This window comes from Meles meles, chromosome X, assembly GCF_922984935.1.
Source record: "Meles meles chromosome X, mMelMel3.1 paternal haplotype, whole genome shotgun sequence".
NCBI lineage: Eukaryota > Metazoa > Chordata > Mammalia > Carnivora > Mustelidae > Meles > Meles meles.
In genome coordinates this window covers 96,188,814-96,205,162 of record NC_060087.1, presented here as the reverse complement: position 1 = coordinate 96,205,162, position 16,349 = coordinate 96,188,814, and the positions used below count along the sequence as shown (strand labels likewise).

At 44.4% G+C, this 16,349-nt stretch overlaps 1 protein-coding gene across 5 annotated transcripts in view; it reads left to right on the top strand.

Annotated features, from left to right (window-relative positions):
• AMOT (angiomotin) overlaps positions 1 to 14,624 on the top strand; it is a 60,014-nt gene extending 45,390 nt beyond the window's left edge. For all 5 annotated transcript variants that reach the window (XM_045996004.1, XM_045996002.1, XM_045996000.1 and 2 more), the window contains 6 exons: positions 2,002 to 2,151; positions 3,084 to 3,274; positions 10,810 to 10,932; positions 11,682 to 11,914; positions 12,978 to 13,691; positions 14,034 to 14,624. In XM_045996004.1, the coding sequence (XP_045851960.1) occupies positions 2,002 to 2,151; positions 3,084 to 3,274; positions 10,810 to 10,932; positions 11,682 to 11,914; positions 12,978 to 13,691; positions 14,034 to 14,131 (1,509 nt within the window). In that variant the 3' untranslated portion in view covers positions 14,132 to 14,624. The remainder of the gene's footprint in view (positions 1 to 2,001; positions 2,152 to 3,083; positions 3,275 to 10,809; positions 10,933 to 11,681; positions 11,915 to 12,977; positions 13,692 to 14,033) is intronic.
• Positions 14,625 to 16,349: the final 1,725 nt, after the last annotated feature.

Here is a 16,349-nt window from a genome sequence, read left to right as displayed (position 1 = left end):
CTTCCTCAGAGGAAGATTACGGTGATTACTGTTTGTTTTATTTCCTAGGCAAAGATCTACTGGATAAAAGCATGTAGACTTCCAACTCACCTCAACTGGTTTACAAGGCTAAATTGAACTAGGTCTTGGAATGAAAGGAAATGACAAGAAACTATAAGAAAAAATTTTTAAATATTTTATTTATTTATTTGACAGAGATGACAAGTAGGCAGAGAGGCAGGCAGAGAGAGAGGAGGAAGCAGGCTCCCCGAGGAGCAGAGAGCCTGATGCGGGGCTCGATCCCAGGACCCTGAGATCATGACCTCAGCCGAAGGCAGAGGCTTTAACCCACTGAGCACCCAGGTGCCCCAAGAAAATTTTTTTAAGTTTTCTCAGTCACCTAGGCAAAGCATACCACAGATCTGGTGGGAAAATATAAGATAGGTTTCCTGCAACCAAGATAAAGTTTAGCAATTCCGACATTAGGAGAAGACAGTTATAAGACAAGGACGGTTCAGCACATGCTTTTGCTGTCTGACCGGACGTTCTGGACAGCAGCGATTTGGACTCATTACCGTTAAGAAGTTACCTGCTTTCTGCAGTGGAGAAGTTGGGGTGTTCCTGCTGGCTTGGCCCCAGCTAAATGGGGGTGGGCAAGGCTAGAAGGGTGGGTAACTTCCCACGTTGCAACTATCTGCCTAGGTAGCTCAAGGGCTTGGGAATTTGTTGAAAACTTAGAGTTGAGCTGAATTCTTCAATTTCCTTTTGACAAGGTTAACAATAATATTTTTATTTGGATCTTAATAGTAAAAGTATCCCTAACCTCAGCTTCCATGAAAGTGATAATGACAGCTGTGACTAGCTTGGAGGAATTTCTGTTTGAGAAAGACTCCATGCATTGATTTTATTAGCAAGATAGTACCGCACAAATATGATGAAAAGCAGAACCTCCTCATTGATGAACAAGCTGGGAAGGCTGCATTTACCCTGTCTTCTTAAAGCTGAGGAGGTATATGCCTTCTGTAAAGAGCCCTGAGGTCCTCCTCATTCCTCCATTCCAGTGGAGCCAGGATTAAGTTTATGAATTACAAGGGTACGAAGAACTCAATTTCTTAGTCCCAACCTGCTTCCCCCTTTGCTTTTAGTTGTGGTTCATAGGCTTGGAAAAAGGAAGAATCATGTTTGACTCATTTACTCTTAGATTCGATTCATTAGTTCGAGTCTTTAGATATCTTTAAAGGTCCCAGAATGAAGTTGAGAAATTATGGTCCACTGTTACCAACTCAGGCTCATGACTGAGGCAGAAATTACAAATAACCTGTGTTCTTTTAATAAATATCTAGTGGGGCAAGTGTTAGGTAATGAGGAGATTAAAAACTCTTCAACGTATGGTAGCTTCAATTTTGAGAAGCAGAAACTGTCTGGGAGAGCAGTGATAACCATATTGGGTAATTACAAGGACCACAGACTTCAAAAAGACAATTCTGGCTTCCTTGTAACTCCAGCACCCTTTCTCTGTCACTTGGAGAGGAGACATCTATATAAGGGCAGGGGTAGGTTTTCTTTCCATACCAAATTAAGGTTTTCTCCCTGGAGAGCCCCCATTTTATTTTTTCGAATTTCTGCACTCTAATGACCAAAATAATATATTGCTGCCCCCAGAGTATTCCAGTTTAGAATGGAGAAGAGCAGATAATCCATCAGGATTATTATTTTAATAATTTTTAAAGTTTCCCATCAAAGACAGACTTTGTTGATGGAAGTAGGTCTGGGGAAGACAGAGGGGTGGGGGAAAGAAGCAAAAATAAAAGGGAGCTCCTAATTCCTCTTCCTCGTCACATTCTGTGTGTGCTAAATACAAGGCAGCACCCTACTCATCATGAAGGACCTTCTTACCATTCATTCTTTTTTTGGAGCTGGACAGAAAGGGATCGAAACACAAGGATGGATTTGAGAGCTAAATACCTGACCCTGTTGTTCTCTTTCCTTCCATCTTGCAACTCTCCCACTCTGGAATTTCAGCTGAAAAAGAAGCAGGTGTACGTAGATAAGGTGGAGAAGATGCAGCAAGCCCTTGTACAGCTCCAGGCAGCATGCGAAAAACGTGAGCAGTTGGAGCATCGTCTCCGGACACGGCTGGAGAGGGAACTGGAGTCCCTCAGAATTCAACAGGTATGGAGAACTTAAAGAAAATGAGATTGTTCCAGGTCAGTTATGTTTCATTTGGTGTCTGACGTGAAGAATTGGCTCATCTTTTTGGTTTTTTGTCCCACCCAACTTTACTTCCAGACTGACTCCTCATGGTAAAAACGAAGTCGGCATCCTTAGCTTTCCTATACCAGCAGAATCCTCAATGCCTATTATCTTATGCCTTTTATCTTCAAATGAACAGTAAACTCTGTAAGAAGTCAAGATACTGTACAAATAGTCTTCTTGACATTTTAGAATTGAATGTGGTCTTTAGAATCATCTGGCCATACTCCTCCTCATTTTTATTTATGTATTTTATTTTTGGAAATGTTTTATTTATTTGTCAGAGAGAGCACAAGCAGGGGGGGTGTCAGGCAGAGGGAGAAGCAGGCTCCCCGCTGAGCAGTGGGGCTGGATCCCAGAACTCTGGGATCATGAGCTGAGCCAAAGGCAGGTGTTTCACCAACTAAACCACCCAGGTGCCCCATACCCCTCCTCATTTTAGATGGGAGAAAATCAAGACTCAGAAAAGGTTGCATGACTCACTTAAGGCTACACAACAAGTTAGGGGCAAGGTAAGGCCCCAGTCCTCGATTTTTAATGTCTATTTCTGTTGTGTACCATGCTGGTAGGCAGGGATAGTGATTTTTTTCAACCACTGATCCACTTTCTGAGCAGCATGACGATGGGATATAGCAAACTTCTTTACTGATCAAAAGAGTCTCCTCTTCAATCCCAAGGTAGACAGTCCTGTGGTCTTAGGAGGAAATCTGAATTTCCCCTGCTTCTGAATCAGAATCCAAACTGAAGTGGCTGGGGGAGTAATCCTCTCCAAGAATGGGGACTCTACGGATGGGACTTGGCCACCACGGTTCGCTCACTAACCCGAGGCTTCTCCACATCTCCCCACCTAGCGCCAGGGCAACTCTCAGCCCACCAACGTTTCCGAATACAATGCCACGGCATTGATGGAGCTCCTCCGTGAGAAGGAGGAGAGGATCCTGGCCCTGGAAGCCGATATGACTAAGTGGGAGCAGAAGTATTTGGAGGAGAACGTGATGAGACATTTCGCTCTAGATGCTGCTGCAACTGTAGCTGCTCAGAGGTAAGGAGCTGGCTGTCAGAGTCACTGCTTGAAGGGCCTGGGGGTGGGGGTGGGCGTGGGGGGCAGAACAGAAAGGGGACTGATGAAAAGATCTTTCAGTATTTTTTCTTGTTTTTCCTGTAACACTCTTTCCCCCTCCCCTCCCCTCCTTGGCTCATCTCTGCTAAGTGTGTTTTCTTTCATCTGGTGAAGCAGGGACTGTGAGGGTAGAGGGTGAGGAATTGGTAAATTAACGTTAATTTATGAACTTACCAGAATCCTAGCTCGGCTTTCCCTGGGAGCCAGAAACATTGCAGGTGGGATCACCCAGATGTTCACACACCTCTTTCCACCAGAGCCACAGCTTCTTGCAGCCACGTGTGTAGCTTTCTTTGTTTAGCCCTGGGACTAGAGTGGAGGCATCGCTGGAGAAATGCTACTCAGAAACTAAATGTCACTCAGGAGTGGTGGCCGCCATTTGATAGCTCTGGCTCACCCCAAGTATGCCAAAGGCTGTGCTCAACACAGATCCGTCCCTGCCCTTTGAGCAGCTCTATATTTGAAGGCCACATTCCCTGCGTCCATGAGTGGGTCACATGGAAACGATCACATTCCATTTGGTCAGGGAGAGAAAGTGGCAGGAGGATTTCTTACGTAATTTTTGCCTCTGACATTTCCCCCTTTCACATGAAAACATTAAATATTGGTCTTCAGAGGAAACAGTGCTCTTACCTTGTCTGGCTGTCTTGCCGCTGCTCAGAATCATGAGTTGGAAAAGAAAGAAAGAAACAAAACAAAAATTAAGTTTGAAGCAGGAGGTGGCCTGGGTTGTTGGAGAGACGGATAGAGCCTGGGTCTGTGGTTGGGTATCTGAGGGAGTCCAGAGCCTCTACCCAGAAAGTTATTAAAATCCATGGTGCTGTTTTTAATGTTTTCCTAAATGTGGTGAGCTGGAGGAATCTGGAAACGCTTGCCCGAGTTTAGGCTGGGATGTATGTGCTGTGCAGAGGCGGTGGTGGATACATTTATCTGTAATTCCCTCTCATGCCAAATCAGAAAGAGTGCAGGGCTGAAGAGCTGGGCTGGTGGTTTGCAAACCTACTCTCAATTCTCCAAGAAGACATCTTACATTTCTGTAACACTCTCTTCCCATCTCCAGGTATCCTCTATCAACCTTAAATGGATTGGAATTGCCTCTGCCCCAGTTTTGAGGCCCTCATGGGCTTAAGCTTACCAGTCTTTGTTTTCTGCAAATGGTAGATTAGAAGCACAATAGAGTGTCATTTTAGCTTCTATCTCCCAAGAAAAATATCTGTGCTCTGTCCTTATCTAACAAAGGTTATTCAGGCAACCCTAATACTGCAAAGGAGATGCAGGATGATTTCTGTCATCTTTGTGCAGAAACTGAGACAGACACCGCTTGCAAAGGTGTGCAGTGTGAGAAAGTATTGGGCAGCCAAGGTTGTTAATGCTGGGACGTTCGCTGTTAAAACTGACTCCAGAATAGACTTCAGGTCAGGAAAGGCAGGAACGCTAGGAGGTTGTCCCCAGGATCTTGTATAAAGAAAGGATCCCTCCTTCCTTCTTTCTGGAAGTTTTGGGTATCGGGGGAAAACCCCCTTTCAGGCATTTCTTTCCAGCATCTGTTGGCTTCTGTAAGGTAGATTTAAGTCAAATTCATTTAAATCACCAGATGGGAGGTGGAATCATTGTTTCCAGTTAAATGTGCATGCTTGTCATTTCTTATGATAAAAAGCAGCTAGTTTCCACCTAGTAGAAACACCTTAAGTTAGTTCCTCAGGCAAACATCCTGTATCTGGACTATACTTTTTGCATGCCTGTCAATCCAGTCCACAGAAGAAATTGAGAGAGTGTGTTCAGATTCCTGCAGAATGAGAGAACTGGACTAGGTAATTCCTCCAGAACCTTCTATTTCTAGGATTATACTATTTTTTTCCCAAAGATAATGCCTCTTACACTTGGCCACGGAGACTGGTTTCCCTTTCCTCCTTTCTCAATGAGATTTCAAATTTGGAAGGCAGCATTCAGAAAACTTTACTTCAGAACCTGTGAGTTCTTCTGCCTTGCCTTCCAACATCTCTTGTCATTCCTTTCCTGTCCAGTGGTTTCATTCTGTCTCTTCTCAGCCCTAAAAATTTGACCACGGTTCTGCTCTTTGCCCCTTTCCATGGTAAAAAACCTTAGATTCTGTTTTCTTTCTAAATAATATTTAAATGCCTAGGGTATTGGCTGCAAATAGAATGTGCTCAACATGTATTTGAGTAAGGAAGGAGAGAAAGAAATAAAAAGGAAAGAGAAAAGAAGCAAAAGAGAAGGAAATGACTTCCAATTCTATAACTTAAATCTCTAAATCTAGTGCCATTTTTTTTTATATTTTATTTATTTGACAGAGAGAAATCACAACTAGGCAGAGAGGCAGGCAGAGAGAGAGGAAGAAGCAGGCTCCCTGCAGAGCAGAGAGCCCGACGTGGGGCTCGATCCTAGGAACCTGAGATCACGACCCGAGCGAAGGCAGAGGCTTAACCCACTGAGCCACCCAGGCGCCCCAACCTAGTGCCATATTTTAATGACCTGCTTGGTTCCTGTCTATTCTGCTGGTATCTCAGACTTAATCTATTGCCAATGTAATAGCTTTAACGGAGGTAAAATTTGGAAAATGTTGCTTGGGTGGTATCAGTGGTAGTTACAGAGTTTTTTTCAATTGCGGTATTATTGATAATATTAAGAAAACACCTATTTCAAGTGTATGATTTGATGAACATGGGCAGGTGAATACAGTAATGGAACCACCACCCCAGTCAAAATAGGGGAAACATTCTAAAATGCTCTTGCATTCCTTCACCTAGATCCCTTCCTCCCCCACCTGACCAGAGACAACATTTTTGGGCATTATAGTTTTGCCTCTTCTAGAATGTTGTAAAAAAAAGGATTTATAGAGTATATACTCTTTATGTCTGATTTCTTTCACCTGGCATCATTGTTTTGAGATTTATACAAGCTAATGCATGGATAGGTAGTTTATTCCTTTTCATTGCTGAGCAGTGTTCCATAGTTTGGGTCATACCACAGCTGCTTATCCATTCACTTGGTGATGGATATTTGGATTGTTTCCCCTTTTTGGCCATTGTGAATAATAAAATACAGGTTTGAATATAATAACAGACAGCTGTCTTTTCTCAGGTGAGAAAACCTCTTAGGTGATCAGTTTATGCCCACGTTAGCACTTGGATTCTACCAAGCACCACTTGTCAAAGGGAAAGTGGTCAATGCAAGAAATCACAGGTAGTCTTTTCTGTATAAGGTACTCTGCTAAATAGTTTACAGTTATTGCTTATATTCATAAAAATTCTTTCAGATAAGACAATTGTCTATTGTATAGGTGAGGAAACTGAAGCAAAAACAGATTAAATAATTTGTCCAAGATCACACAGTTACTAAGAAGAAGAACTGGGATTGAAAATGACATTTTGACACCTTTACCACTATCAGCTCTGCTGCTTCCCAGATATGATGATTTCAAGATGGTACAATAGGGATTATGAACTGTTCAAGAGTTCCCATTTGAGGTTTCTTATTTAGTGACTTAAAAATACTATATAGAATCACAATAATATGGCCCAAATTATAATCCCATATTGTTGTGCTCCTAGAGGTGATCTAGATGCTTAATATAGATAAGGAAAATTATTACCATGTAGTTCATCCTAGAAGAACAGATTTGGCAGTGCAGATTGAAGTTCACAAATGGTGAATATATTTCTGAATAGCAGCAAAAGGATAAAAAAAATAACAAACTTGATCAGCTTTGAAATTTACAAGTTTGCATTTTCTGAATTAGGTTGTTAACCTTTTCCAAACATGCAACGTTTTGTTTTTATTTTGGGTGCTGTAAATCTGGGAAAGAAGGAAGGAAGGAGAAAACAGGAGGTAGAAGCTGCTTGCACACATTATACAGGCCTACCTGTCCCTTCCTTGTAGGCTTTCCTCAGTTTCCATCCTTGGCTTTCTCATTCTACCTTCTGTCTTAGTTATCTTGTTCTCTACTACAACTTCAAATAGTAAGTCTGATATCCCTTAAAGTTAGAATTGTCAACAACTTGTTGGATATTGTCATATGGCTATTCATAAGACACGTTAACTCCAATGTAACTAAAAATCAAGACGCATTATAATGTTTTCCCAGAGATCTCGCCTTACTTTCCTAGCACAGAAAATGAGTGGTGTGCCATCTTTTCTAGGCATTTGAATTAGAAACACCAAAGTTCTCATTCATTCTTTCTCTAACAGCTACCTTTAAATAGTCTCCAAGTTATAGCAATTCTGCCTCCTCTGGCCTGTTCCATTCTCCCTGCTGTTGAATTGGTTCATGATTTCAGTATCTCTGGATGGGATTATTACACTAACTGTCCTGACTGGTTTGCCCAAGTCTAGTGTATCCTCCCTGACAACTCCCCATCACGTTCAGGCCAGAGAGAACGCTATCTTTCTAAAGCACAGCTTGGATCATCTCAGTCCCATCAAAAATGTCGAATGGTTTTCAGTGCCTGTTGAAACAAAATTCAAACTCAGTTCTGTAATAACTAATTACCTTCTAATTTTTTTTTTTGCCTCAACTTGCAAGTCTCCTGCAGTCAGGGACTAGTCTTATGCATGTCTTGCAACTTTTTAGCATCACAGTAACTTCAAACACAGTGCCCCATGGTCAAGTTCACATATTAAATAAACAAAAGGATGTTCTCAATAAGAAAAGATAGATTTGAAGTGTAAAAGTATTTTTTAAAGATTTTATTTATTTATTTGGCAGAGAGAGACACAGTGAGAGTGGGAGCATAAGCAGGGGGAGTGGGAGAGGGAGAAGCAGCCCTCCCAGCTGATCAGGGAGCCCAGTGCGGGGCTTGATCCCAGGACTCCTGGATCATGACCTGGGCCGAAGGCAGACGCTTAACGACTGAGCCACCCAGGCGCCTTGAAGTGTAAAAGTTTAAAACACTAGATGTTTTAACGAGGAAGTCATGGGTGACATTCGAGAAAACAATGTCAGCAACAGGATGGGGATCTTCATTGGAGAAAGGAAGGAGAGAGATGACCGGAGGGGGAGGATCACCAGAAATTCCTTTACGTAAGAATTTAGATGTAGGATGTCAAGTTTGGGGATCTCCATTTTGGAGTATACACGTGGTGTTTTCAAGACATGAGCTCACTGCAGATGTGCCTAAGGATCGTCTCAGAGTATTGGAAGTTAGCAGGTCAAGTTGCTCCTTCCAACACTGTGCTTGCTTGCTTTTTGCCTGAACCATTGGCTTAGTAGTCCTAGTCTTCTAGAAGGAAGATTGATGTTGAAGGCCATCCTGGCAGCTCTGTCGGAATTCACTAAGTGTCCCACATTTTCAGGCTCCATTCCTGAGGAGCTCACAGTGTCCATATCAATTAGCTGGCAAGGCTCTAAGTCCCCAAAATGGTCTTTTATGCAATGAAAGTGGCAGTAAGCCAACATTGGCTCCCCCAGTGACAAACCGTACACTCATGTCCCCAGTGTCCATAGACACCATGAATTCTCTAGAGAGGCCTGGCTCTGAAGCAGCCATTCCATTGGAACTGTGCACTGTAGGAATTGGCCTCCGGGATATAATCCCTGAGCTGGAATTCTTTAGAGTCACACTCTTTTGTATGTTACTCTCCTCCTATCTATGTACTTTTCTCTCTTAGGTAATAGGTAACTTTGTTGAATGTTTTTACTGTGCCTGGCACTGTGTCTTTTACATGCATACTTTGACTTCATCCCCCCCAAATGCTACAAGATTAGAGGTATAATTATGATTTCTATCCTGCATATGAGGAGACAGAGCTTTCGAGAAGTTAAGTGACTTCCTGGGCTCATAGAATTTGTTAGTGGCAGAGTGCTTGAGAGAGTGGGATTTGACCCTGGTGTGGTCTGTAGTAAGAGCCTGTGTTCTCCACCTACACAATGCCATTTCCCCTTGGTACTTTGGAACACAAGAGCCATCCCCAATGGGACTGGAAGCAGGTGAACTCACCAGAGCAAGTGTGGAATTCTGAGATGCTGAAGTGTTTCGAATTTAGCAATTGACGTGAGCCCCTGTAGTGCTTGTGCTTCTTGCTCTCCCAATTATTTCACCACTCAAGTACATTGTTTCAGCCTTGTATATAAAGTGCAAGCATTTGGGGAAACAGTAGGTTTATAGAAACTCACCCCAATTCCCTAACTTTAATACCAACTTTCTGCCTCTTCATTCCCCTGCCCTTTCCTTCCCATCTGCACTGGTCACAATCTCTAAGCTAAGAGAACACAGCTAGCTGCCAGCAGAAAATTCTCCCACAGATCCTCATTCTCAAAGGAAGTATAATGAAGCTGTGCCAATTCATTGTTTTCTTGGTCTATTGTCAGCTTTCCTTGAAGACCCATATAATTACATCAATATTCTTCCTAATCCCTTTTTTTCCTCTCCAAGTGATTCAAAGAAGATCTAGTTTTCTTCATTCCCTTCCCTCTTTTTTCTACCACTAGTTCTAAACGCACTAAAGAAGGATGCATGACCTCATTTCAGGTCAATACAGGATTCCTTTATATCTTTGACTCGTGCTGTTTAGACATCAGCTTTGTCCATGGGCTAGACCCTCTCCCCAGCAGCGTCTCCTCCTCTTCCTCTTCTTCTTACTCCCCCACTCCTTCTTCTCCTTCTCTCTCTCATACACACACACACACACACACACACACACACACACACAGACAGACACACACACTTTTCTCATTACTTAGTCTTCGAGTTAATGGCCTGAGACACTTTCAGATGAAACTGGGTGGTGCCCCGTGCAGTTGGGACTCTGGCAAGAGACCAATAGTGTAGTTGGGGAAGAGACTCCTTGATTTGGCCCTAGAATGTTTCTGATGTAGGTCAGATAGGAATTAAGTGGCACTGACTCAAAGGCCCTGCTTCTTAGTCAGCTCACATGCTCTGTCTGACCTTCACTGTTGACGTGTCTCTAGTTTGTTTTTAGCACTCGGTGTAGTTGTTGTTATACATCTGTAGCAGTAACTGTCTAGTACATTCTCTGTCTTTCGGCAAAGTCTAGCCTTTTCCCATTTATAACTGTCATGAGAATAAAGTGGAAATCTATACTGTCTTATATGTAATATAAATAATAATATAAAGTGGAAATATAAATACCTTCCTGTTACCTGGCCATGATCAAAAACCTTGAAGGGACTCTGCCAGAAGCCTTTGGGAGGCTATCTGTCTAGTTCTGAAGGCAGGCCTGTGCTCCTTGTGCAGAATCCTTCTGCACAATCCTACTGACTTCTGCAGCTGTACTCATGCCAAAAACCTTTTCTAACTCTGAAAGCTGTGCTTTCCTGTCTTGGAGGTTCTTCTCAGTAAGTCGTCCAGAAATCAACCATTCCTAATGAGTTTGACTGTAGCTTACTGCTTTCCAGCAATACCTTTGACTTGAGAGGGAGTTGATAGGATTCATTGATTTTGCTGCCTTGTCATCATCACTGCCATCTTCCTTTTCAGGGACACAACAGTCATCAGCCACTCTCCCAACACCAGCTATGACACGGCCCTGGAAGCTCGCATCCAGAAAGAGGAGGAAGAAATCTTGATGGCCAACAAGCGCTGCCTTGACATGGAGGGCAGGTAAAAATACCGATCTGGACCCTGGTAGATCTGAGAAGAATGTATGGAGACCAGATAGGTCAGAAGGGAAGGGCAGGCATCTTTATTCACAGCCAGGAAACCTGATAATGCAGCCTCCCCCAACCCCTGCACCCCTGCCAGACTCTTACTTGGGATTTGAAATGCACTGACTTTTACCTGGCTGTTCCCATTGGCCTTGGTAATTGCTTTCCATCTTCCCTCTGCCAGAACTTTATTGCTGGTATTTGCACTCTGGGGTATTCTTTCTAGCATTGGACTTCAACCCTGTGATACAGTGGAATGCACAGTAAGAGAATAGCCATTCCAACTTGGAGGTAGGGTACCCGATACCTCTTATAAACTCATGATCATTTACTTATTAGCTGAAATGGTGGCCCATTCATAGTTCTTATCTTTTCATTAAATACATCATTCCATTGACTCAGACTGCTCACTTCAGCACCCACTACATCAGTTAACTCTCTCATATACAGTCTTCTTTTCCACCATGACCTTACTTTGGCCTCCTGATTTTTAAAACAAGTCCTGGATGCTCTGCTGTACTCATCTAGGTATTAAGAAAGGCATTTTAAGAAATGCTGAACACCGTTCCTTGCTTTACACCCCAGAAATAACTAAACCACTCTTTAGTCAAAAAGATACTGGAAGCTCAAGTCCGTGCAGGCAGTGAGACCATAACATGGAGGTGGCAACAACATTTTTATACGTTCTCTGTCTTTGGCTCCTAGGATTAAGACCCTCCATGCCCAAATTATTGAGAAGGATGCCATGATCAAAGTACTCCAGCAGCGTTCCCGGAAGGAGCCAAGTAAGACAGAGCAGCTGTCATCCATGCGACCTGCAAAGTCTCTGATGTCCATTTCCAATGCTGGGTCAGGCTTGCTCTCACATTCTTCCACCCTGACTGGCACCCCCATCATGGAGGAGAAGCGGGATGACAAGAGCTGGAAGGGGAGCCTAGGTAATGACAGCAAATAAAGAAGATTAAAATGATGCATTTAAGGAGAGCCCCGACTTCGATATGTGTCCACTCAGCAAGGAAAAGGAGTGATGGTCCAGAATCTAGAAAGGACGATATATCAGGTTGGGTTTCTGTCCTCCTAAGAGGAGCTCCTCCACACTTTGATGTCTCACTGAGAGAATACTGGTTGAAACCAAGGCCTTAGAAGATAAGAATTCTGAGTTCTGTTGGGGGGGGGGGGAAGGAAGGCAGCTTCAGTTTCCTTTTAAAAAATTCTCAGATCTGGCCTTGCCAAGTGAGACCCTTTGTCTTTGTCCAAAGCCCATGTGTCCTTCATGTCAATCAGTATCTCAAAATTCCACATTTTCTCTGTTCTTTCCTCCCATGGAATAGGAAGACTCAGAATTCTAGTTAAGCTAAATGGAGCTGGGTGGCAGGTTTTTGTTACCAGTATGTTCTGAGATGAGAACTGAATGTACTTTTTCATTCCATTCCTGTCCATTCCTTCCCCTCTAATCAAAACCCCAGAAATACCGTAGATACCACGAGGCACATTTTTAAAGCCTGAGAAAGCCCGCTTTGTATTTTTATTTTAGGTCTCTTTGTTGCTTCTAATACCTTTCTTGGTCCTCTGACACTTGCAGCGTCCTTTGGGTCGAAGAGGCATTCTGGGGATCATGGTCAGGATTAGAACCTTCAGTTGCACAATTACTATCACCCTCATCCATGACCACAGACTTCTTCGACCCCCAATCCTTTCCAGTTGTCTGGTGGTAAATGATATTGGCGATAAGTGGAACTGAATGGAAGCATTCTGAAAGCTTGCTGGAAATGAGTTGCCATTGGAAAAATAGAACAGATTCTCGACACTTCAAGGTTTCATACCTTGTTTGGGGGGTAGAGAACCAGGACCAGGAGGGATGTGCCTGCCAAACCGATTCCTGAGTTCTCTAGAGGCACAGGGAAAGTTTTTCCTGAACCTTCTGCAGGAGAGAAGAGGCAGCCAGACATCTGCGTTAGAGAGCCTGTACTTCCCTGACCTCTTTGCCTCTTTCCCTCCTAGGTATTCTCCTGGGTGGAGACTACCGCACTGAGTCTGTTCCTTCCACACCATCGCCAGTGCCGCCCTCCACTCCCCTGCTCTCGGCTCACTCCAAGACAGGAAGCCGAGACTGCAGCACCCAAACGGAGCGGGGAACAGAACCGAACAAAACCGCAGCTGTCTCTCCAATCTCTGTTCCTGCACCAGCCGCTGCCACCGCCACTGCTGCTGCCATCACTGCTAACGCTGCCACCAACACTGCCGCCGCAGCGGCTACCAACACCACCACCATGGTAGCCGCTGCTCCGGTTGCCGCCGCTGTTGCTCCAGCTGCTGCCACCACTGCTGCCGCCACCCCATCTCCAGCAACTGCTGCTGTTGCTCTCGCTGCTGCTGTTTCTCCAGCTACTGCTGCTCAGAGTCCAGCCACTGCCTCTGCTGTTGCCGCTGCTGCTGTTGTTGCGCCCACTGCTGCTGCTCAGGTTGCTCCGGCTGCTCCGGCTCCGGTTCCAGCTCCGGCTCCGGCTCCGGCTCCGGCTCCGACTCCAACAGCACCTCAGGCTTCTACTCCGGCTCAGACTCAGGCACCAACTCCACCCCCCGCTGCGGCTGCTCCTCCAGCTCCAGCTCCAGCTCCAGCTCTGGCTCAGGCTGAGGCTTCTGCAAGTCCGGCTGCCAGTTCTGGGTCACGTCGTTTGTCTATACCAAGTCTGACCTGCAATCTGGATAAGACAGGTAAAGATTCATTGGGTTCTGCCCTCAGTTATATAATGTTTGTTGGCACCCTGCTACGTAGACACTGGTGGTCATTTGGCCAGAGTTGTTCATGTGCTCAAAGGGGATTGATCTCAAGACATAAGTGCACAGTCTGTAGATGACTCCTTGGGACACCAGGATGGGAACAGGGATGAGCCAAGGCCATTCTTCAGTAGAAGTAAATGCTCAGGTGAACAGTGGGAGAGGGTGGCAGGCAAGTCTCACTTTGCCATTGGCTTCATGGCTCCCAAACTGTCTATTTCTAGGAATCTGTGGCTTTACCTTATTCCTAAGTGCTTTCCCATCCCTGTTTTCATTTAGATGGCCCTGTGTTCCACTCCAATACTCTGGAAAGAAAAGCTCCCATTCAGATCCTGGGACAAGAGCCTGATGCGGAGATGGTGGAATATCTCATCTAAACGGCATATTCAAGAGCTGCAGTTTATCAGCGAGAGTGCTTTTAATCATTTTTCCCTTTTGTTTGTTCTTATTTTGAGGGTGAGGACAAGGGTTGGGGGGGATGTTTTTTAAAGGGACTTTTTATTGAAACGACCTAGTACTTAAGTAATACCATACAAACTCCAGTCTATTCTGGTACACACTTAGAGAGTACCTCTGAAGACCGATTATTAGAATGTGCTCTAAAGTTTATTGTTTGGAATTATACAAATACTTGGACTGTTGATAGCTGGCTATACATGAATGTGTTCAACGTGCATAACTTTATTTAGCATTTTGGAGAGCACAGTACGTTTGGGAGACAGTGTGTAACATGTAGTTCAGAAGTGGGAAGCTGGAGAGAATTTGCACGTGTGCTGTTTTGTATACTTACCATCTACACAGCGTCGAGAGAGAGAGAGCTCTACGGCTCGGGCTCATGAAAGGGAATAGTTTTGGGAGCTGTGTAAGCTAGAGAAAAGGCAGGGAATTTGGGGGTGTGGAAGGGTGCTGGAGCTAATTTTCCCTCCCAATTTCCCAGTTGCCCTGTACCAGGAGATTGTGTTTATCTTCATTTCAGTGGTGCTTTGGAAGTGGATTCTTTTGTTCCCTCATGGAGGTTCATACATTCATATATATACTCGGGAGTAATTTATGCATTTGGATAATTAATATATTGCTTTCAGATGCTAGGAGAGTAAATTAGCTGTGTAATGTACAACTTCCTCTTTCTTAGGGAGTTAGACCATCAGAGGCCTTGATGGAGAGTTGTTTGAGGTGCTGTGTGCGGCCACGAACACAGCTCGCTTGCCTTTCCTGAGACCAATCTGCTTAGTGTTTATTTCTTCTCCAGCATGAACTCACTGGCTACGTCACCAGTCTCAAATTTCCAATCGTTGGCAAAACCAGGAAGCATTTTCAGTGATGGGCCGAATGCTTTGAATTTCTGGTGACTCCTCTGAAATAACTCCTTTTGTTTTCCCCAATTCTTAGCATACGTCTTAAAAGGCATCATTGACTCTCACCTCCAAGGGAATAGCATCAGAAACCCAAAGTACTATGCTGCAGCGGGGGGAGAGGTGGGTTGCAGATGTGTCCTTAGCTATCCCTTCTCCCTGCCAGTGACTCCATCTCAGAATACCTTCGGAGAGCAGCAGGAAATGTGCATGTGGACAGGGACCAAGGAGACTGTGGCTCCAAGCTTTGCCATGGGGCTGCCTCCAGGGACGAAAGAGCTGCTTTTTGCCACAGGTCCCTGCTCTGTGTCACCTCTCTGCCCTTCATTAAGGTGACAGATCTGCCATTGTCATTGACAATGTCATCTGACATTGTCATCCGACAGTGTCATTAAGATCAGTTTTCAGGGGGTATGGGAGGGTGAGGGAAGTGGGGGTGTTAGGTAAGGGTGGGGGGTAGAAGTTTGGGGATGTGTTAGTTAGAAACCAGATTAATAGAAGAGTAGGCCTGATATATTATGTTGTGAGGCATAGTGGCTGGAAAGAACCGTAGCGGTAGAGCCCTATCCCCTCAGTTTAGTGATGAGGCATCTGAGACCTGGAGAGGTTACGTGACTTTTTCAAGATCACACAACACAGCTTTCCATTTTACCATGCTTCTTTCCAGAAACCCTTATCTACGGCAAGCCTGTTTTAAGAAAAGGAATCTTGTCAGACCAGGGCATACATATTTTGTAAAATGTTCCTGGCCAGAGTAGTTTGTCCGGGGTTCTGAATTCCTACCTTGCCTCTCCTGCAGTGCCTTTTGCAAGGTCTTCCCTGTCCTGGTTCTCATTTCCACACTGAGTCACATGAAACTCTCCCTACCCCAATCCCGAAGAAATCAACCTCACTTCTTCTCTTGCTGTGGATTGACTGCCTCAGATCATCTTACAGGGTTCCTCTGTGAGCACAGGAATGGCGGCCTTTTTAACAGTACTTTTGCGCCATTCCTGATTCTCTTCCGTAGGGATCATTCTGTGGGGTAGAGGGAGAGACAAGAGGGAGAGTGATGTGATTTTCAGCCAGTCTTGACATTTCAGTAATGAAGTGATCATCCTACGCATTAGTCCTCTGTCATCAAGTAAATCCCAAATAGAAATTAAAAGCGCAGTTTTGTTAACACTCGTTCACACTACCCTTTAGTCATAAGGGGGAAAGTCCTCAACTAGTAGAAGCCACAGGTAGCAAACTTTGGGACTGC